The 22,921-nt window shown below is 42.7% G+C and overlaps 1 protein-coding gene across 2 annotated transcripts in view; it reads right to left on the reverse strand.

Moving 5' to 3' along the window:
• Positions 1–22,921, reverse strand: part of LOC100498436 — an 83,906-nt gene that overhangs the window by 57,423 nt on the left and 3,562 nt on the right. For both annotated transcript variants that reach the window (XM_031904414.1, XM_031904413.1), the window contains exons 2-7: positions 18,733–19,015; positions 16,656–16,810; positions 16,292–16,574; positions 13,703–13,857; positions 13,013–13,295; positions 7,928–8,082 (exon numbers count right to left, since the gene is read on the reverse strand). In XM_031904414.1, the coding sequence (XP_031760274.1) occupies positions 7,928–8,082; positions 13,013–13,295; positions 13,703–13,857; positions 16,292–16,574; positions 16,656–16,810; positions 18,733–19,015 (1,314 nt within the window). The remainder of the gene's footprint in view (positions 1–7,927; positions 8,083–13,012; positions 13,296–13,702; positions 13,858–16,291; positions 16,575–16,655; positions 16,811–18,732; positions 19,016–22,921) is intronic.

Below are 22,921 nucleotides of genomic sequence, written 5' to 3' on the forward strand. Positions count from 1 at the left end.
GAGTCCCCAGTGAGAGATCTATCTGAGGGAAGGTATAGAGTCTCCTGTGTGTGGCCCCTGGGAGGGCAGGTGTTTCTCAGGGCTACGTGGGAGCAACTGCCTATTCCAAAGGGAGAGGTACTTTGGGGCAGGTAGCATTACCTGGGGAAAGAGCTCTGGGGAAGGGACTTTGCCAGGACTGAACTGGGAAAGGGTATTTCCTCCAGGAGGGGAGTGTGGGACTGAGTCCCCAGAGAGACTGAGCCAGTAGTGGCTAAACCCACACAGGTTTCCAGAGCAGCGTTATTACTGTTTGCCTGTTAAAATCCCAGTCCCAGTAACTTTTATCTGCAAAAAGGGGACCGATTTCCTGTTTTGAGCATATATAAAACCCCAAAATAAGTGAGTGTGCCAAGAAAGGGTTACAATAGATAGATACATCTATTTTCAAGTCTAAGGATGCTGCCCTTCAATCAAATAACTAGGTGAGGTGCAAGGTCAACCGATGCTGATATAGTTATGAACTGGGTCAACTGGGTCTTTGATGAAGAATTTATATTTATTTAGCATCAATTCCACTGTTTCCGTCCCTCCATCTGGGACCTTTTTCAAGGACAATGCCTGCTACATATATATACACATATATCTAGATTATAATGTAGGGGATCAGAGAACTCTTTCCCCTGTTTCTCTGTCTATGACATCATCCCGCCCAGCTACAGATTGGGGAGAAACCTGATTGGCTGGAAGCCCCAGTGCTTTGCTGGGAGAGGAGGCATGCCTGGGTTTGGAGCTAAAAATCAAGGGAGGACCCAGCAGTTTATAAAGGGGCCTCTGTTGTTTTGCCAGCTTTTGAAAGAGAGATCCAGAGTGAGTAGCCAGTACCAATAGTTCAGACTGCAAAGAGAGAAGGCTGCTGGGCTGCTGGGGATTACAGAGTCCTCTGTGGGATCTCTGTGTGTGTCCCCCCTGGGGAGGGCCCGATTCTATGGCCCATGATAAATGAGTCAATATAGAATTAGTGAGAATATGTTCAAGCATTTATTGTTTATATCTTATATAATGCAATCATACATTCAGGTTATACAGAGCCTCTAACTGCAACTCACAGACGCATCTAGTTGCCTGTTTGCAGCAGGATAAAGAGTCACAAGCGGCAGTTAGTATGCGCAGCGTTAGCAACTTGTCTCAGGGAGTCGGAGAGGGAAACGGGTGGAAAGTAAATGAAAGGCCATAGAGTTATGTGCATTAAAGAGTTAACATTGGTCCAATGATAGAATTTGATAGAAAAATCAGGTTTCAGTGAAATGATGGAAATATCTTTAGTCCGAATGTTTGTCTTCCAATGATGAACTATAATCCCATGGATCATAGTAATCTGCATTGAACAAGTAAAAAAAATGTCAGTGACTGAAAGGAAAAACCTGCAAACTTAGAGTGAAATCATCACCAAAAAATTACTCATTTTTTTTTTCAAATTCCACTAAATTTGTTTTCCGTATGTCTGATACTTACTAAATAATAGTACTCTGAGAAAAGCCCTAAAAAACCCGACTTTCTCCAAATTGTTACAGCGAAAAATCCTGACTTTATCGAATTGTCGCTGCAACAATTAAAAAAAAGTTGTGATTTTTGGATACAACGCAGCAAAAATCTCTAAAGTTTCAAGACAAAAAGAAAGAACCTCAGGGGAAGGGAAGGGGGCTCTGCCATTGGCTTCTACATGAACTCGGCAAGTTTAACCCGGGGAATTGTCAGATTCGGATTGTTAGCCAAACAATGCACTCATTAATGTATTTATTAATAGTCAGGATAATTTGTAAGTTGATCGTATGAAATGTTTGAGTTTTTTATTATTTTTATGCAAAATGTTTAACCTTTTTTTTGTCGAAAAATTCGAGAATATTTATTTTTTGAGAATCCATTTCTAGAAAAACTCATGAAATTGAAATGGACATTCATTTCTATGAATCCTCTTTATTTTTCCCAGTTGGGGCAGCCCCTCAGGGGTGCCGATACATGGGCAGATAAGATGCCAAATTAGCTAAAATCTGCCCTTGTCTGGCCTTCTAAACTCCTCTTGCCCCGCTCTGATCCCAATCTGTTCACATTTCCACTCTCACTAACTCCCTTTACCCCTCGGCAGTTCCCCAAACATGCACCTACTGTGACCCACAAACACTACACTCAACCATCTCTTGCCCTACTCTGACTCCCCCGTCTCTTATACACACTCCCCACTGCCCTTAATGAGTTTGGTTATGCCAAGTGACTGGTTTTGCCCTTCTTGGGGCTCATCAGTGTAGTGCTGGGTTTTCTGTAGGGATGCACCGAATCCCGGATTTGGTTCAGGATTCGGGCCGAATCAAGCCTTTATTTGATGGATTCAGTTTCAGCCGAATCCACGGTCCTGGCCAAAACGAATCCGAATCCTAATTAACATAAATAGCATTCAGAAAGGGTTACAATTTACGGGGGGGGGGGGATTTTTAACCATTCATGATCCTAATTAGCATATGCTAATTAGTATTTGGATTCAGTTCGGGGGTTCGGCAGAACCTAAAAAGGTGGGTTTGGTGCATCCCTAGTTTTCTGATCAGCTTAGGTAGAGCCAAGGGTGCAAATCTACAGATAACTCAAAAGAGTCGAGGAGACCTAATATGTATGCAAATAAGCACAAGGAATTCTGGGAAGTAATCACAAAGCGCTCCAAGAAAATCCCATTTACATGGGTGTATCCTATAGGCTAAAGCTCAATGACTGGGCAGGATTATAGCTGATCAGATTAGTGCAGTGGTTCTCAACCTTCCTAATGCCGCGACCCTTTAATACAGTCCCTCATGTTGTGGTGACCCCCAACCATAAAATTATTCCCAAGGCCATTGGAAATACGTGTTTTCTGATGGTCTTAGGCAACCCCTGTAAAAAAAAGGGTTGTTCGACCCCCAAAGGGGCCCTGACCCACAGGTTGAGAACCACTGTATTAGTGTATAATCAGAATAATGTATAATACTTAAGGTAAATATGATAATTATATACAGACCTTATCCGCGCTCCAAAAACAATATTACTATTATTCCACTGCTGCTGGAGAATCAGTGTGTAAATAGCCACAATTATTTGTTAAACTAATGTTAAATGTGTTTAAAAAAAAAGGGAAAACCCACACCCCACCACTTAGTTGTGTTAATTATCTCATAAGAGGTCTAAAGCAGTATGTGCCTTTGAGCTGCATTCCTCCACCTAATCCATGTGATAGACTAAATATTACCCCCAGAAGAGTTGGCGCTCACAAACCACTACTCGTAATAAAATCAATCAATTTATCTATGTTTCATAATCATTAGCAATTAAAAACCACAGTGACATATAGTTCATACAACATAAACATAAAATACAAAGTGCATATTCTCAATTTTGCACATTAAAAATATAAAAAATCATTTACAAGATCAATCAATACTATAGCCTATAAAGATAGAGCGAGGGATAATTAATTGGCACAAATTGGGAATAATATGGTCAATAGATTAATCAGTTAAAATCAGGTTCTTAATTCATTATAGATTAATTTTTTTTTAGATTTAAGAACTTTTAGATTTATAGATTTTTATCTTTTTCCTATAATGAATTAAGAACCTGATTTTAACTGATTAATCTATTGACCATATTATTCCCAATTTGTGCCAATTAATTATCCCTCGCTCTATCTTTATAGGCTATAGTATTGATTGATCTTGGAAATGATTTTTTATATTTTTAATGTGCAAAATTGAGAATATACACTTTGTATTTTATGTTTATGTTGTATGAACTATATGTCACTGTGGTGTGGGTACATGGGTGTTTATGGAGATCAGTCTCTGTAATGCCATCTCTTTCAGCCGTTGGCACCGATGGGTGCCTATAGTCGGAGCTTTGTCTGGCTTTTCCAGATCTTGCCAGATTCCTTCCTGAAACTAAAGTTGTAATTAAATGTTTACATGTGGATTTTCCATCCAATATTTGTGTACAATTTCTGTGCCCCACCTAAAAGAGTATAATGAGACACTTACAGTGGATATAAAAAGTCTACACACCCTTGATAAAATGTCAGGTTCCTGTGCTGTACAAAAATGAGACAAAGATAAATCATTTCAGAACTTTTTCCACCTTTAATGTGACCTATAAACTGTACCACTCAATAGAAAAACAAACTGAAATCTTTTAGGTGGAGGGAAGAAAACCAAAAAAACTAAAATAATGTGGATGTATAAGTGTGCACACCCTCTTCTAACTGGGGATGTAGCTGTGTTCAGAATGAAGCAATCACATTCACAATCATGTTAAATAGGAGTCAGCATACACCTGCCATCATTTAATGCCTCCAATTAACCCCAAATACAGTTCAGCTGCTCTAGTTGGTCTTTCCTGACATTTTTTAGTCACATCCCACAGCAAAAGCCATGGTCCCCAGAGAGCTTCCAAAGCATCAGAGGGATCTCATTGTTACCCGATATCAATCAGGAGAAGGGTACAAAAGAATTCCCAAGGCATTAGATATACCATGGAACCCAGTGAAGACAGTCATCATCAAGTGGAGAAAATATGGCACAACAGTGACATTACCAAGAACTGGACGTACCTCCAAAATTGATGAAAAGACAAGAAGAATACTGGTCAGGGAGGCTACCAAGAGGCCTACAGCAACATTAAAGGAGCTGCAGAAATATCTGGCAAGTACTGGCTGTGTGGTACATGTGACAACAATCTCCCATTTTCGTCATATGTCTGGGCTATGGGGTAGAGTGGCAAGGGGAAAGCCTTTTCTTATGAAGAGAAACATCCAAGCCAGGCTACATTTTGCAAAAACACATCTGAAGTCTCCCAAAAGCCTGTGGGAAAAGGTGTTATGGTCTGATGAAACAAAGGTTGAACTTTTTGGCCATAATTCCAAAAAATATGTTTGGCGCAAAAACAATACTGCACATCACCAAAAGAACACCATACCCACAGTGAGGCATGGTGTGGCAGCATCATGGGGCTGTTTTTCTTCAGCTGGAACTGGGGCCTTAGTTAAGATAGAGGGAATTATGAACAGTTCCAAATACCAGTCAATATTGGCACAAAACCTTCAGGCTTCTGCTAGAAAGCTGAACATGAGGAGGAACTTCATCTTTCAGCATGACAACGACCCAAAGCATACATCCAAACCAACAAAGGAATGGCTTCACCGTAAGAAGATTAAAGTTTGGGAATGGCCCAGCCAGAGCCCAGACCTGAATCCGATTGAAAATCTGTGGGGTGATCTGAAGAGGGCTGTGCCCAGGAGATGCCATCACAATCTGACAGATTTGGGGTGTTTCTGCAAAGAATAATGGGCAAATCTTGCAAAGTCACAATGTGCCATGCTGATAGACTCATACCCAAAAAGGCTGAGTGCTGTAATAAAATCAAAAGGGGCTTCAACAAAGTATTAGTTTAAGGGTGTGCACACTTATGCAACCACATTATTTTAGGTTTTTTGGTTTCTTCCCTCCACCTTAAAGATTTCAGTTTGTTTTTCAATTGAGTGGTACAGTTTATAGGTCACATTAAAGGTGGAAAAAGTTCTGAAATGATTTATCTTTGTCTCATTTTTGTACAGCACTGGAACCTGACATTTTATCAGGGGTGTGTAGACTTTTTATATCCACTGTATTTAGGCTTTTATTTTGCACTTTTAAATGAATTCCCATTGGTTCTTTCCTGCCCTTACTGAAGCCGAGCCAACATTACCAGCAGATTTTACCTTCCTGGTTTGGAGATTCCTCCCCATAAACCTTCACTTCACAGAGCTGGAGATATTCTGCCCTCCCGGGAATGACCACACTGACGTAACGACCCTCCATCCCATGGCAGGACACAGTAATGAGGGCTCGAGAGACATCAGTGACGGTTGCACATCTGGGGCCAAATACAAATTGGATGATTAATTAGTGGAAGGACAGAACATAATATAATTTACACTGAAGGTGGGAGGGGCTTGACTTAAGCAGACTTAAGTTATGGAGATCCAAATCACAGAAAGACCCCTTATCTGGAAAACCCCAGCTCCCAAACAATCTGGATAACAGGTCCCATACCTGTACTAAAATGTAGAGATGGTATAAAAGGGTGGAAACAATATGGAAACTGTAGGGCAAGATGGAAACAGTAGGGCAAGATGGAGACAGTAGGACAAGATGGGGACAGTAGGGCAAGATGGAGACAGTAGGACAAGATGGGGACATTAGGGGAAGATGGGGATAGTAGGGCAAGATGGAGACAGTAGGGCAAGATGGGGACAGTAGGGCAAGATAGAGACAGTAGGACAAGATGGGGACAGTAGGGCAAGATGGAGACAGTAGGGCAAGATGGAGACAGTAGGACAAGATGGAGACAGTAGGGCAAGATGGAGACAGTAAGGCAAGATGGAGACAGTAAAGCAAGATGGAGACAGTAGGACAAGATGGGGACATTAGGGCAAGATGGGGATAGTAGGGCAAGATGGAGACAGTAGGGCAAGATGGGGACAGTAGGGCAAGATGGAGACAGTAGGGCAAGATGGAGTCAGTAGGGCAAGATAGGGACAGTAGGGCAAGATGGTGACAGTAGGGCAAGATGGAGACAGTAGGGCAAGATGGGGACAGTAGGGCAAGATGGAGACAGTAGGGCAAGATGGAGTCAGTAGGGCAAGATGGGGACAGTAGGTCAAGATGGAGACAGTAGGTCAAGATGGAGAAAGTAGGACATTATGGGAACAGTAGGGCAAGATGGAGACAGTAGGGCAAGATGGAGATAGTAGGACAAGATGGGGACAGTAGGGCAAGATAGAGACAGTAGGACAAGATGGGGACAGTAGGGCAAGATGGAGACAGTAGGGCAAGATGGAGACAGTAGGGCTAGATGGGGACAGTAGAGCAAGGTAGAGACAGTAGGACAAGATGGGGACAGTAGGGCAAGATGGAGACAGTAGGGCAAGATGGAGATAGTAGGGCAAGATGGAGACAGTAGGGCAAGATGGAGACAGTAAGGCAAGATGGAGACAGTAGGGCAAGATGGAGACAGTAGGGCAAGATGGTCACATTAGGAGAAGACTGGGAAGCAGGGCAAGGTAGCTACAACAATACTGTGTTAAACAAACTATTAGCCTGCAAAATTTACATTGATATATAAGTTTCCATTTGATTTAAATGGAGTCATACAAACCTTTTCAAACCTATACAGAGAGAAAGATAAAGGCAGTGGTTGTGACTCACACTGGATTGTTATTATCTGGTGAGTTTCCGACACGAATATGAGCCCCTTTCAAGCGGTCTCTGCAACAGTCCCCCCTGTTCACGATGGCCACTGTCCTAATCTTGTGTCTTGTATTCAGGTCCAGGCGCCACCAAGGTTCATGGTCGAGATTGGTGTGGGCACATGGGCTTTTATAAATATTGGCCTCTTCAATGCCATCAATGGCTGTTGCAGCTGAGTACTGGTGTGCGGGACTATAGACGGAGCTCTGCTGGGCCTCTCCTGATCTTGCCAGATTGGTTCCTTTAATAAATACAGTGTAATATTATATAACAGACTGTTCCTTCTGGAAACAGGAACGAGACACACAGATCAAGGGGCAACTCAAGTGATCACAATGGAATAAAAGCTTTATTATTGGCCTGAAACCTTTAGATATTTACACTGTTTCCCTGCCAGATGGGGGCGCAGTATAATATGCTGCCATTGGTTCTACCCCTGTGCAGGTTTGTGAGGAACACTGTGACCCTAGAATAGGAACAGATAATGTTTCTTAGCTTTGGGTTTAAGGGATTGATAAAGCCAATTAACCTTCCCAGATTAGGCGCACTGTGCCAGAGGTCACTATAATAATGAATGATAATAACTATATAAGAAATGCCATTCCTGCCCTTAATGAAGCCGAGCCAACATTCCCAGCAGATCTTACCTTCCTGGTTTGGAGATTCCTCCCCATAAACCTTCACCTCACAGAGCTGGAGATATTCTGCCCTCCCGGGAATGACCACACTCACATAGCGACCCTCCATCCCATGGCAGGACACAGTAATGAGGGCTCGAGAGACATCAGTGACGGTTGCACATCTGGGGGCCAAATACAAATTGGATGATTAATTAGCGTAAGGAAAGAACACAATATAATATACACTGACGGTGGGAGGGGCTTGTATTTTATAACTTTATATGACTGGCTGATTCCAGTGTCAGTCGGCACAATCACATTAAGTAGACATGTTTAAATGAAATTACATAGAAATGTCTTTTAGAGGGAATTATGCCAGTACATAATATCCCGCCCATTCTCCCCTTTATAAAAAGTGCATATTAGATACTGTATATTAAGAATATTGTGTGAAATGCACATGGTCCTACATAAAAGATGTAAAAAGCCCCCTGACCCCCTTTAATTGATCTGATATATGGTCTATCAGGACCTTTCTATAAATGTTTAATTAATGAAATCTCCCTTTCTTACAGAATTGTATAACTTCATCATAAAAAATAAGCAATCTTTACCTTCTAGCCTCAATTCATACACTTCAGTACTGCTGAAACAAGGAAAAGATCCATCCATCACATCCTCATACAGACCCATAGCACTAATCAACCAAGACGTGAAGATATTGACTACAATTATTGCAAATCATCTATCACCAGTACTTCCAAAACTCATCTCCCCAGAACAAAGGGGATTTGTCAAGGGGAGATCAGGAACTAAAAATGTAAGGACCTTAATTAAAGTCATATATTCAGCTAAAACTAATAAAATCCCAATCTCATTGGTGGGAATAGATGCAGAGAAAGCTTTTGACAATGTTTGCTGGGACCACCTATCAGACTCTCTAAAAGCTTTTGGTTTTCAGGGTCCTTTTATGGATTTAATTCACTTATTATATATGTGTCCCCTACTACTCAAATATTGGCAGCAGGAGAACTCTCAAAACGAATTTACTTGAAAAGAGAAGCAAGACAAGGTTGTCCATTATCACCCCTTTTACCCCTATTATTTTATCTATCCCTATAACCTTTAATTAGAACACCAAAGACTGCTGATTCCTTGCCTGGCTTACCAATAAATAAAGCAATAGTTCGACTAACAGCTTTTGCCGATGATTTACTTTTAATTGTTAAAGACCCTAATAAAAACCTTACCAACATATTTTCCATCATTCAACGTTATGAGGCTATCTCCGGGTTTAAAATAAATCTAAACAAATCTGAACTCGTGGATGTATATGGCCAAACCTCACCAAATATTCTAAAGCAATTATGAATTGGCAAGAGTCTTTCAAGCATTAAATATCTTGGAATATATTTACCGTCCGATCTCCAAAGGCTCTACTCCTTAAATTATCTACCCATGTTAAAAAAACATAATCTCTCTACGTCAAAATTGGAAAAATATCCCTCTGAACTTGAAAGGAAAGATAGCCTTCTACAAAATGATGGTCTTTCCGAAATGTATTTATACTATTATAAATTTACCTCTTTTAATCAAGCACAAAGATATCAATAAGTTAAAATCAGCCCTCTTAGAATTCCTCTGGACAGGTAAAGTTCCTAAAATTGCGTTAAACAAATTGAACTATCCCAAATCTTACGGTGATCTGGATTTGTCTGATTTCAGAACCTTTAACCTATCAGCTTTAACCCGTTATATAGTGGAATGGTTTTCAGAAAAGGATAAATTTACTAATCTACCTGGAACTTTTAACTAATTTGTGTGATAATATTTTGGAGCAAATACACAAACCTCTGAAATTCCAAACGGCTGAAACTAAAGAGAATCCTTTATATAGAGATACGTTTGCAGTCTGGAAATTAATGCATGAATCGTATAAATCCAGTTACATATCAACTCCATATATACCCCTAGTGAAGATTTCGACATTATCCAGCTCATTTCACCCTCCTATGACTACCCTCTGGAAACAGAAAGGAATAAAATATATAAAAGACATTATTTCACCATCCTACAACAAAATACTGGATTGGAAAGACTTCAGTAGTAAATTTCAAACATCTGAAAAAGAAAAACTACATTATCTTCAAATATCTCATTGGCTTCCTCATCATAACCATCTAATCTCTTTATCAAATTATAACTAACTACTTTTTACTGCTTTAGATAATCTGATGGTTTCTCAATCCTGTAATAGAATTAGGTTCATATAAACTTCAGTATGGAATAACCCGTCTCTCAATTCTCATCCACTAGATTTGACTTCTAAAAAATGGTCAGAATATCTTCATACAGAAATCTCCCCAGAAATTTTAACCAATTGTATAAAACATTATGACAAGCTCATACATACAGAAATCTGCAGGGAGCAAAACTATAGACTTATTCATCTAGCTTATAAAGGTTTTAACTTTGCCTCAAAAAATAACAACCTCCTCAATAACTGTCCTAAATGTAGTACACCACTTCCAAATATAATTCATCTACTATGGGAATGCCCTCATATTAATAGTTTTTGGAAAGACGTCAAGAACCATCTAAAATCTACATTAGACTCTAAATACATCCTGATGCCAAAATCTGCTTTATTAAATTTTTCAGAAGACACAACGCAAGTGTCTCATCTATTTCAACCTAAATTTGGGAACATTTCCTATTCCATAAGTTATCTAAATCTTATTTTAGCAGCAGCAAAGAGGACTATTCTTAAGAAATGGATAGATCCACATCCCCCTATTATAGCAGAGGTTATTTCAGAGTTACAAGCTCTCTGTAAAAATGAAGCCATTGCTTTTAAATTTGGTAATACGAAAAATCGTACAAGATACTTAACTAAATGGAAAATCTTTATTAATACCCTTAATAGAATAGACACCCTAATAGATCTCATTTGGATTCAATTCTTTACTTACCATAGTTCCATGAATACCTACAAACTTTACTAGCCTATATATATGCAAATGTTATTCTATTATTTTTTCAGTTATTTGCCAACTGTAAATTTGATTTGAAATGTGCATTTTACTAATTTGTTTATATTCTGTATTTTATTATTCCCTGTTGGGATTTACTAGTTCTCTCATCAATTATTGTAATTGTCTAATCAATAAACTATAAAATAAAAAATAAAAAAAAAAATTCCCTTTTCTCTGTAATAATAAAACAGTACCTGTACTTGATCCAAACTAAGATATAATTACCCCTTATTGGGGCAGAACAGCCCTATTGGGTTTATTTAATGGTTAAATGATTCCCTTTTCTCTGTAATAATAAAACAGTACCTGTACTTGATCCCAACTAAGATATAATTACCCCTTATTGGGGCAGAACAGCCCTATTGGGTTTATTTAATGGTTAAATGATTCCCTTTTCTCTGTAATAATAAAACAGTACCTGTACTTGATCCCAACTAAGATATAATTACCCCTTATTGGGGGCAGAACAGCCCTATTGGGTTTATTTAATGGTTAAATGATTCCCTTTTCTCTGTAATAATAAAACAGTACCTGTACTTGATCCCAACTAAGATATAATTACCCCTTATTGGGGCAGAACAGCCCTATTGGGTTTATTTAATGGTTAAATGATTCCCTTTTCTCTGTAATAATAAAACAGTACCTGTACTTGATCCCAACTAAGATATAATTACCCCTTATTGGGGGCAGAACAGCCCTATTGGGTTTATTTAATGGTTAAATTATTTTTAGCAGACAAGTTATGGAGATCCAAATCACAGAAATACCCCTTATCCAGAAAACCCCAGGTCTCAAGCATTCTGGATAACAGGTCCCTTACCTTTACTAAAATGTAGAGATGGTATAAAAGGGTGGAAACAATTTGGAGACAGTAGGACAAGATGGAGACAGTAGGGCAAGATGGAGACAGTAGGACAAGATGGGGACAGTAGGGCAAGATGGAGACAGTAGGGCAAGATGGAGACAGTAGGACAAGATGGGGACAGTAGGGCAAGATGGAGACAGTAGGGCAAGATGGAGACAGAAGGACAAGATAGAGACAGTAGGGCAAGATGGAGACAGTAGGGCAAGATGGAGACAGTAGGACAAGATGGAGACAGAAGGACAAGATAGAGACAGTAGGGCAAGATGGAGACAGTAGGGCAAGATGGAGACAGTAGGACAAGATGGAGACAGAAGGACAAGATAGAGACAGTAGGGCAAGATGGGGACAGAAGGGCAAGATGGAGACAGTAGGGCAAGATGGAGACAGTAGGGCAAGATGGAGACAGTAGGACAAGATGGAGACAGTAGGGCAAGATGGAGACAGAAGGACAAGATGGAGACAGTAGGGCAAGATGGAGACAGTAGGGCAAGATGGAGACAGAAGGACAAGATGGAGACAGTAGGGCAAGATGGAGACAGTAGGGCAAGATGGAGACAGTAGGACAAGATGGAGACAGTAGGGCAAGATGGAGACAGTAGGACAAGATGGAGACAGTAGGGCAAGATGGAGACAGTAGGGCAAGATGGAGACAGTAGGGCAAGATGGAGACAGAAGGACAAGATGGAGACAGTAGGGCAAGATGGAGACAGTAGGGCAAGATGGAGACAGTAGGACAAGATGGAGACAGTAGGGCAAGATGGAGACAGTAGGACAAGATGGAGACAGTAGGGCAAGATGGAGACAGTAGGGCAAGATGGAGACAGTAGGGCAAGATGGAGACAGTAGGACAAGATGGAGACAGAAGGACAAGATAGAGACAGTAGGGCAAGATGGGGACAGAAGGGCAAGATGGAGACAGTAGGGCAAGATGGAGACAGTAGGGCAAGATGGAGACAGTAGGACAAGATGGAGACAGTAGGGCAAGATGGAGACAGTAGGGCAAGATGGAGATAGTGGGGCAAGATGGTCATATTAGGATAAGACTGGGAAAGCTATGCAAAGTAGCTACAACAATACTGTGTTAAACAAACTATTAGCCTGCAAAATTTACATTGATATATAAGTTTCCATTTGATTTAGATGGAGTCATACAGTTTTCAAACCTACACAGAAAATACAGAGAGAAAGATAAAGGCAGTGGTTGTGACTCACACTGGATTGTTATTATCTGGTGAGTTTCCGACACGAATATGAGCCCCTTTCAAGCGGTCTCTGCAACAGTCCCCCCTGTTAACAATGGCCACTGTCCTAATCTTGTGTCTTGTATTCAGGTCCAGGCGCCACCAAGGTTCATGGTCGTGATTGGTGTGGGCACATGGGCTCTTATAAATATTGGCCTCTTCAATGCCATCAATGGCTGTTGCAGCTGAGAACTGGGGTGCAGGACTATAGACGGAGCTCTGCTGGGCCTCTCCTGATCTTGCCAGATTGGTTCCTTTAATAAAAACATTTTTATTTTATATTACAGACTGTTCCTTCTGGAAACAGGAACGAGACACACAGACCAAGGGGCAACTCAAGTGATCACACTGGAATAAAAGCTTTGTTATTGGCCTGAAACCTTTAGATATTTACACTGTTTCCCTGCCAGATGGGGGCGCAGTATAATATGCTGCCGCTGGTTCTACCCCTGTGCAGGTTTGTGAGGAACACTGTGACCCTAGAATAGGAACAGATAACGTTTCTCAGCTTTGGGCTTATGGGATTTATAAAGCCAATTAACCTTCCCAGATTAGGCGCACTGTGCCAGAGGTCACTATAATGAATGAATGATAATAACTATATAAGAAATGCCATTCCTGCCCTTACTGAAGCCGAGCCAACATTCCCAGAAGATCTTACCTTCCTGGTTTGGAGATTCCTCCCCATAAACCTTCACTTCACAGAGCTGGAGATATTCTGCCCTCCCGGGAATGACCACACTCACATAGCGACCCTCCATCCCATGGCAGGACACAGTAATGAGGGCTCGAGAGACATCAGTGACGGTTGCACATCTGGGGGCCAAATACAAATTGGATGATTAATTAGCGGAAGGGAACAATATAATATACACTGACGGTGGGAGGGGTTATAATTTAAAACTTTATATGACTGGCTGATTGGAAAAATGGTTCCCCCATAACTAAGGATTAAGATGAGACTCTGCTTTATAGAAGCAAAATCAGACAGTAGGGCAAGATGGTGACTGTAACAGTAAGATAAAGACAGCAGAACATAAAGGACATTATGCTGACAGTTTACGAAGAAGGAGATATGGGACCTGTTATCCAGAAAGTTCCAAATTATGGGAAGGCCATCTCCCATAGACTCTATTATAAATAAATAATTGAAATTTTTAAAATGATTTTCTCTTTTTCTGTAAAAATAAAACAGTACCTGTACTTGATCCCACTTAAGATATAATTACCCCTTATTGGGGGCAGAACAGCCCTCTTGGGTTTATTTAATGGTTAAATGATTCCCTTTTCTCAGTAATAATAAAACAGTACCTGTACTTGATCCCAACTAAGATATAATTACCCCTTATTGGGGGCAGAACAGCCCTATTGGGTTTATTTCATGGTTAAATGATTCCCTTTTCTCTGTAATAATAAAACAGTACCTGTACTTGATCCCAACTAAGATATAATTACCCCTTATTGGGGCAGAACAGCCCTATTGGGTTTATTTAATGGTTAAATGATTCCCTTTTCTCTGTAATAATAAAACAGTACCTGTACTTGATCCCAACTAAGATATAATTACCCCTCATTGGGGCAGAACAGCCCTATTGGGTTTATTTAATGGTTAAATGATTCCCTTTTCTCTGTAATAATAAAACAGTACCTGTACTTGATCCCAACTAAGATATAATTACCCCTTATTGGGGCAGAACAGCCCTATTGGGTTTATTTAATGGTTAAATTATTTTTAGCAGACTTAAGTTATGGAGATCCAAATCACAGAAAGACCCCTTATCCAGAAAACCCCTCAAGCATTCTGGATAACAGGTCCCATACCTTTACTAAAATGTCGAGATGGTATAAAAGGGTGGAAACAATTTGGAGACAGTAGGGCAAGATGGAGACAGTAGGGCAAGATGGAGACAGTAGGGCAAGATGGAGACAGTAGGGCATGATGGAGACAGTAGGACAAGATGGAGACAGTAGGGCAAGATGGTGACAGTAGGGCAAGATGGAGACAGTAGGGCAAGATGGGGACAGTAGGGCAAGATGGAGACAGTAGGGAAAGATGGGGACAGCAGGGCAAGATGGAGACAGTAGGGCAAGATGGAGACAGTAGGGCAAGATGGAGACAGTAGGACAAGATGGAGACAGTAGGACAAGATGGAGACAGTAGGGCAAGATGGTGACAGTAGAGCAAGATGGAGACAGTAGGGCAAGATGGGGACAGTAGGGCAAGATGGAGACAGTAGGGCAAGATGGGGACAGTAGGGCAAGATGGAGACAGTAGGGAAAGATGGGGACAGTAGGGCAAGATGGAGACAGTAGGCAAGATGGAGACAGTAGGGCAAGATGGAGACAGTAGGACAAGATGGAGACAGTAGGACAAGATGGAGACAGTAGGGCAAGATGGGGACAGTAGGGCAAGATGGAGACAGTAGGGCAAGATGGGGACAGTAGGGCAAGATGGAGACAGTAAAACAAGATGGAGACAGTAGGGCAAGATGGGGACAGTAGGGCAAGATGGGGACAGTAGGGCAAGATGGAGACAGTAGGACAAGATGGGGACAGTAGGGCAAGATGGGGACAGTAGGGCAAGATGGAGACAGTAGGGCAAGATGGTGACAGTAGGGCAAGATGGAGACAGTAGGGCAAGATGGGGACAGTAGGACAAGATGGAGACAGTAGGGCAAGATGGAGACGGTAGGGAAAGATGGAGACAGTAGGGCAAGATGGTGACAGTAGGGCAAGATGGAGACAGTAGGGCAAGATGGGGACAGTAGGGCAAGATGGAGACAGTAGGGCAAGATGGAGACAGTAGGGCAAGATAGGGACAGTAGGGCAAGATGGAGACAGTAGGACAAGATGGGGACAGTAGGGCAAGATGGTGACAGTAGGGCAAGATGGAGACAGTACGGCAAGATGGAGGCAGTAGGGCAAGATGGAGACAGTAGGGCAAGATGGAGACAGTAGGACAAGATGGAGACAGTAGGGCAAGATGGTGACAGTAGGGCAAGATGGAGACAGTAGGGCAAGATGGGGACAGTAGGGCAAGATGGGGACAGTAGGGCAAGATGGTCACATTCGGATAAGACTGGGAAGCAGGGCAAGGTAGCTACAACAATACTGTGTTAAACAAACTATTAGCCTGCAAAATTTGCATTGATATATAAGTTTCCATTTGATTTAGATGGAGTCATACAAACCTTTTCAAACCTACACAGAGAATACAGAGAGAAAGATAAAGGCAGTGGTTGTGACTCACACTGGATTGTTATTATCTGGTGAGTTTCCGACACGAATATGAGCCCCTTTCAAGCGGTCTCTGCAACAGTCCCCCCTGTTCACAATGGCCACTGTCCTAATCTTGTGTCTTGTATTCAGGTCCAGGCGCCACCAAGGTTCATGGTCGTGATTGGTGTGGACACATGGGCTCTTATAAATATCGGTCTCTTCAATGCCATCAATGGCTGTTGCAGCTGAGAACTGGGGTGCAGGACTATAGACGGAGCTCTGCTGGGCCTCTCCTGATCTTGCCAGATTGGTTCCTTTAATAAATACAGTGTAATATTATATTACAGACTGTTCCTTCTGGAAACAGGAACGAGACACACAGACCACACACTTACCTTTGTGGTTTGGAGATTCCTCCCCATAAACCTTCACCTCACAGAGTTGGAGATATTCTGCCCTCTCAGGAATGACCACACTGATGTAACGACCCTCCATCCCATGGCAGGACACAGTAATGGAGACTCTGGAGGTATCAGTGATGGTTGCACATCTGGGGGCCAAACACACAATGGATGAATAAATGGCGGTAGGAAAGAACACAATATAATATGAAATAAAGATGGGAGGGGGTTATATTTTCCCTTATAAATCCAAAGACAATTCACATAAAGTTTCTATTGTTTTATTCTTAATTGTTTATAAATTCAAAGATTTATCTGTAAACTGCTCAACCTAACATGCTTGCAAACAACACAATGATGCTGTGAGTCACTGACAGGGTTTCACTCTAATTGGCTGATTCCAGTATCAGTCAGCACTGTCGGTAATAAAGACAAAATAATAAAACCTATTTGTAGAATAATAACTAAGCACCCACTCGATTCTGTCGTTTTTTTTAATTATAATGGTTTCAGTTAGAAAGGGTCTACACCATCTGCTTGCAGCAGAGCTTACAATCATATTACCCACACCTTTTTGAATGAAAAGATAAAGAAATAAAATAACATAATAAAATCCCCTGCCCATACTCCCCTTTATAAAAAGTGCATGTTGGATATATTGAGAATATTGGCTGAAATGCACATTTTCCTACATGAAAGTACATTTGATACGTGACCCCCTTTCTGATCTGATATAGAGTACTAATATTAACAGCAAACTTTCTTATACAATTTGTTTGGACTGATCCAAAGGCTAAAGAGGTTGGTGAGAGTTCCCCCCATGCTATTATCACTTTCCCAAGCCCATCCCAAGGTGCATCTAGATGAAGGACAGACTGCATTCCACAGGATTCTCCCTTCTAATGCACCCCTTTCCTTTGGCAGCTGTCTGACTGAAACAGTAAAAATGGTTCCCCCATAGGAAAGGATTACAATGAAGCCATAAACAGAAATAGAGAAATAATAATTGCATTTAAGGTGAAGATGGTAGGACAAGACATAGACAGATGAACATGATTGAGACAGTAGAATAAGATGGTGATTATAACAGTAAGATGGAGATAATAGAAAAATGAATGAAGACAGTAGGACATGATGCTAATAGTATGGTACGATGGAGACAGTTTGGAAGGGGGGAGATTATACAACCAAATGGAGACAGTAGGGCTAGAAGGAGAGTGTAGGCAAAGGGGAGACAGATGGTGACAATAGGAAAAGATGATCACAGTAGGGTAAGATGGAAACTGTAGAAGATGGAGACAGTAGGACCTGATTGAGACATTTAGACAAAAAGGAGACAGTAGGGTAAGATGGAGACAGTAGGGCAAGATGGCGACAGTAGGTCCTGGTTGAGATATTAGGGCAAGAAGGAGACAGTAGGGCAAGATGGAGACAGTAGGGCGAGATGGAGACAGTAGGGCAAGATGGGGACAGTAGAGCAAGATGGAGCCAGTAGGGCAAGTTGGAGACAGTAGGACCTGATTGAGACATTAAGGCAAGAAGGAGACAGTAGGGCAAGATGGAAACAGTAGAAAATGGAGGCACTATGAGCAAATTGAGACAATAGGGCAAAATGGAGACAGTAGGGCAATATGGTTATTGTAACTGAGAGATGGAGGCAGTAGAATATAATTAAGACAATACGACATGATGCTGACAGTATAGTAAGATGGAGACAGTAAAAAAGAGACAATATGGAATGGGGAGACCATTCTCAAAATGGAGACAGTATGGCAAAATGTAGAGCATAGGCAACGGGGAGACAGATGATGACAACAGGACAAGATGATCACAGCAGGAGAAGATGGAGACAGTAGGAAAACATTGAAACATTAGGGCAAGATGGAGACATTAGGACAATATTGGGAAAGCAGGGCAAGGTAGCAACAACAATAAAGTGTTACACAAACTATTAGCCTGCAAAATTAGAATTGACATATTCATTTACATTTGATTCAGATGGGACCAAACACTTTTCAAACTTACACAGAGAATACAGAGAGAAAGATAACGGTCATTGTTTTTGACTCACACTGGATTGTTATTATCTGGTGAGTTTCCGACACGAATCTGAGCCCCTTTCAGGCGCTCACTGCAACAGTCCCCCCTGTTCACGATGGCCACTGTCCTAATCTTGTATCTCTTCTTCAGGTCCAGGCGCCACCAAGGTTCATGGTCGTGATTGGTGTGGACACATGGGCTCTTATGAATATTGGTCTCTTCAATGCCATCAATGGCTGTTGCAGCTGAGAACTGGGGTGCAGGACTATAGACGGAGCTCTGCTGGGCCTCTCCTGATCTTGCCAGATTGGTTCCTTTAATAAATACAGTGTAATATTATATTACAGACTGTTCCTTCTGGAAACAGGAACGAGACACACAGACCAAGGGGCAACTCGAGTGATCACACTGGAGTAAAAGCTTTATTATTGGGCTGAAATCTTAATATTGTAACACAATATTGAAACACTGTTTCCCTGCCAGATGGGGGCGCAGTATAATATGCTGCCATTGGTTCTACCCCTGTGCAGGTTTGTGAGGAACACTGTGACCATAGAGCTCTCCAGTTTTTGGCTTATGGGACTGAAAAAGCCAATTAACCTTTCCAGATTAGGCGTACTGTGCCAGAGGTCACTATAATAATTAGCTATAATAACTAATGCCATTCTTATACACAAATTCTATGTACATTTATAAAGTGCAGCCCAAAGCTAATGGCCTCCTTCCCTAATGACCTGCCACCTAAATTAGTTGGAACAAAGAGTTCTCTCCACCCAATCAGAATCTGCACTAGTGCTTGCAAGGGCATGAGTCTTGCCATAGGTCCTGGAGGAGATAAATCCTACAGCCATTTATCAATTTTGTATATATTAATGTATATTAATGTTGGTTCTTGTGCTTATTCAGTGGTGCAACAAGCCTGACCCCATAGTGCCATGCTTAGACAGAATAATATGCCCAGGAACAGCAAAGGGCAGAGGGAAAGGTGCAATTTATGACCATCCAAGATCAAGAAGGGGCCTTCCTGGCACTAAATAAGATTGGGAACCCCAACTTTTTTTTAACTCATGAGCCACACTCAGATATTAAAAGAGTTGGGGAGCCACACAAACATGAAAAAAGTTCCTTGGGGTTGCCAAATAAGGACTGTGATTGGCTATTTGGTATTCCCATATGACTGCTGGCCTGCAGGAGGCTCTGCTTGAAGTAAAACTATATCTTTGGGCTTCTAAAATTTCCCTTCAAGCCACAAATTTAAAAATGGGAACCTACGGTGAAGCCACTGGGAGCAACATCAAAGGGGTTAGTGAGTAACCTGGCTGGGGATCACTGAACTAAGGGTTTGGGGATCACTGCACTAAGGGCTGGGGATCATAGAACTAAGGGCTGGGGATTAGTGCACTAAGGGTTGGGGATCAGTGCACTAAGGGTTGGGGATCAGTGCACTAAGGGTTGGGGATCACTGAACTAAGGGTTTGGGGATCACTGCACTAAGGGCTGGGGATCATAGAACTAAGGGCTGGGGATTAGTGCACCAAGGGTTGGGGATCAGTGCACTAAGGGTTGGGGATCAGTGCACTAAGGGTTGGGGATCAGTGCACTAAGGGTTGGGGATCAGTGCACTAAGGGTTGGGGATCAGCGCACTAAGGGTTGGGGATCAGTGCACTAAGGGTTGGGGATCATAGAACTAAGGGTTGGGGATCAGTGCACTAAGGGTTGGGGATCAGTGCACTAAGGGTTGGGGATCAGTGCACTAAGGGTTGGGGATCAGTGCACTAAGGGTTGGGGATCATAGAACTAAGGGTTGGGTATCAGTGCACTAAGGGATGGGGATCAGTGCACTAAGGGTTGGGGATCAGTGCACTAAGGGTTGGGGATCAGTGCACTAAGGGTTGGGGATCAGTGCACTAAGGGTTGGGGATCAGTGCACTAAGGGTTGGGGATCATAGAACTAAGGGTTGGGGATCAGTGCACTAAGGGTTGGGGATCAGTGCACTAAGGGTTGGGGATCAGTGCACTAAGGGTTGGGGATCAGTGCTCTAAGGGTTGGGGATCATAGAACTAAGGGTTGGGGATCATAGAACTAAGGGTTGGGGATCATAGAACTAAGGGTTGGGGATCAGTGCACTAAGGGTTGGGGATCAGTGCACTAAGGGTTGGGGATCATAGAACTAAGGGTTGGGGATCAGTGCACTAAGGGTTGGGGATCAGTGCACTAAGGGTTGGGGATCAGTGCACTAAGGGTTGGGGATCATAGAACTAAGGGTTGGGGATCAGTGCACTAAGGGCTGGGGATCATAGAACTAAGGGTTGGGGATCATAGAACTAAGGGTTGGGGATCACTGCACTAAGGGTTGGGGATCATAGAACTAAGGGTTGGGGATCAGTGCTCTAAGGGTTGGGGATCAGTGCGCTAAGGGTTGGGGATCAGTGCGCTAAGGGTTGGGGATCAGTGCACTAAGGGTTGGGGATCAGTACACTAAGGGTTGGGGATCAGAACACTAAGGGCTGGGGATTATAGAACTAAGGGTTGGGGATCAGTGCACTAAGGGTTGGGGATCAGTGCACTAAGGGTTGGGGATCAGTGCACTAAGGGTTGGGGATCATAGAACTAAGCGTTGGGGATCAGTGCACTAAGGGTTGGGGATCATAGAACTAAGGGTTGGGGATCAGTGCACTAAGGGCTGGGGATCATAGAACTAAGAGTTGGGGATCATAGAACTAAGGGTTGGGGATCATAGAACTAAGGGTTGGGGATCAGTGAACTAAGGGCTGGGGATCAGTGCACTAAGGGTTGGGGATCATAGAACTAAGGGCTGTGGATCATAGAACTAAGGGCTGGGGATCATAGAACTAAGGGTTGGGGATCAGTGAACTAAGGGCTGGGGATCAGTGCACTAAGGGTTGTGGATCATAGAACTAAGGGTTGGGGATCAGTGCACTAAGGGCTGGGGATCATAGAACTAAGGGTTGGGGATCATAGAATTAAGGGTTGGGGATCACTGCACTAAGGGCTGGGGATCATAGAACTAAGGGCTGGGGATCATAGAACTAAGGGTTGGGGATCAGTGAACTAAGGGTTGGGGATCAGTGCACTAAGGGTTGGGGATCAGTGCACTAAGGGTTGGGGATCAGTGCACTAAGGGTTGGGATCAGTGCACTAAGGGTTGGGGATCACATAAATAAGGGTTGGGGATCAGTGCGCTAAGGGTTGGGGATCAGTGCGCTAAGGGTTGGGGATCAGTGCACTAAGGGTTGGGGATCACATAAATAAGGGTTGGGGATCAGTGCACTAAGGGTTGGGGATCAGTGCACTAAGGGTTGGGGATCAGTGCACTAAGGGTTGGGGATCAGTGCACTAAGGGTTGGGGATCAGTGCACTAAGGGTTGGGGATCAGTGCACTAAGGGTTGGGGATCAGTGCACTAAGGGATGGGGATCAGTGCACTAAGGGTTGGGGATCAGTGCACTAAGGGTTGGGGATCAGTGCACTAAGGGATGGGGATCAGTGCACTAAGGGTTGGGGATCAGTGTACTAAGGGTTGGGGATCAGTGCACTAAGGGTTGGGGATCAGTGCACTAAGGGTTGGGGATCAGTGCACTAAGGGTTGGGGATCACAGAACTAAGGGTTGGGGATCACAGAACTAAGGGTTGGGGATCACAGAACTAAGGGTTGGGGATCAGTGCACTATGGGTTGGGGATCAGTGCACTAAGGGTTGGGGATCAGTGCACTAAGGGTTGGGGATCATAGAACTAAGAGTTGGGGATCAGTGCACTAAGGGTTGGGGATCAGTGCACTAAGCGTTGGGGATCAGTGCACTAAGGGTTGGGGATCATAGAACTAAGGGTTGGGGATCAGTGCACTAAGGGCTGGGGATCATAGAACTAAGAGTTGGGGATCATAGAACTAAGGGTTGGGGATCAGTGCACTAAGGGCTGGGGATCATAGAACTAAGGGTTGGGGATCATAGAACTAAGGGTTGGGGATCAGTGCACTAAGGGTTGGGGATCAGTGCACTAAGGGATGGGGATCAGTGCCCTAAGGGTTGGGGATCAGTGCACTAAGGGTTGGGGATCAGTGCACTAAGGGATGGGGATCAGTTCACTAAGGGTTGGGGATCAGTGTACTAAGGGTTGGGGATCAGTGCACTAAGGGTTGGGGATCAGTGCACTAAGGGTTGGGGATCAGTGCACTAAGGGTTGGGGATCAGTGCACTA

The sequence above is a fragment of the Xenopus tropicalis genome, chromosome 6, assembly GCF_000004195.4.
Source record: "Xenopus tropicalis strain Nigerian chromosome 6, UCB_Xtro_10.0, whole genome shotgun sequence".
Taxonomy (NCBI): domain Eukaryota; kingdom Metazoa; phylum Chordata; class Amphibia; order Anura; family Pipidae; genus Xenopus; species Xenopus tropicalis.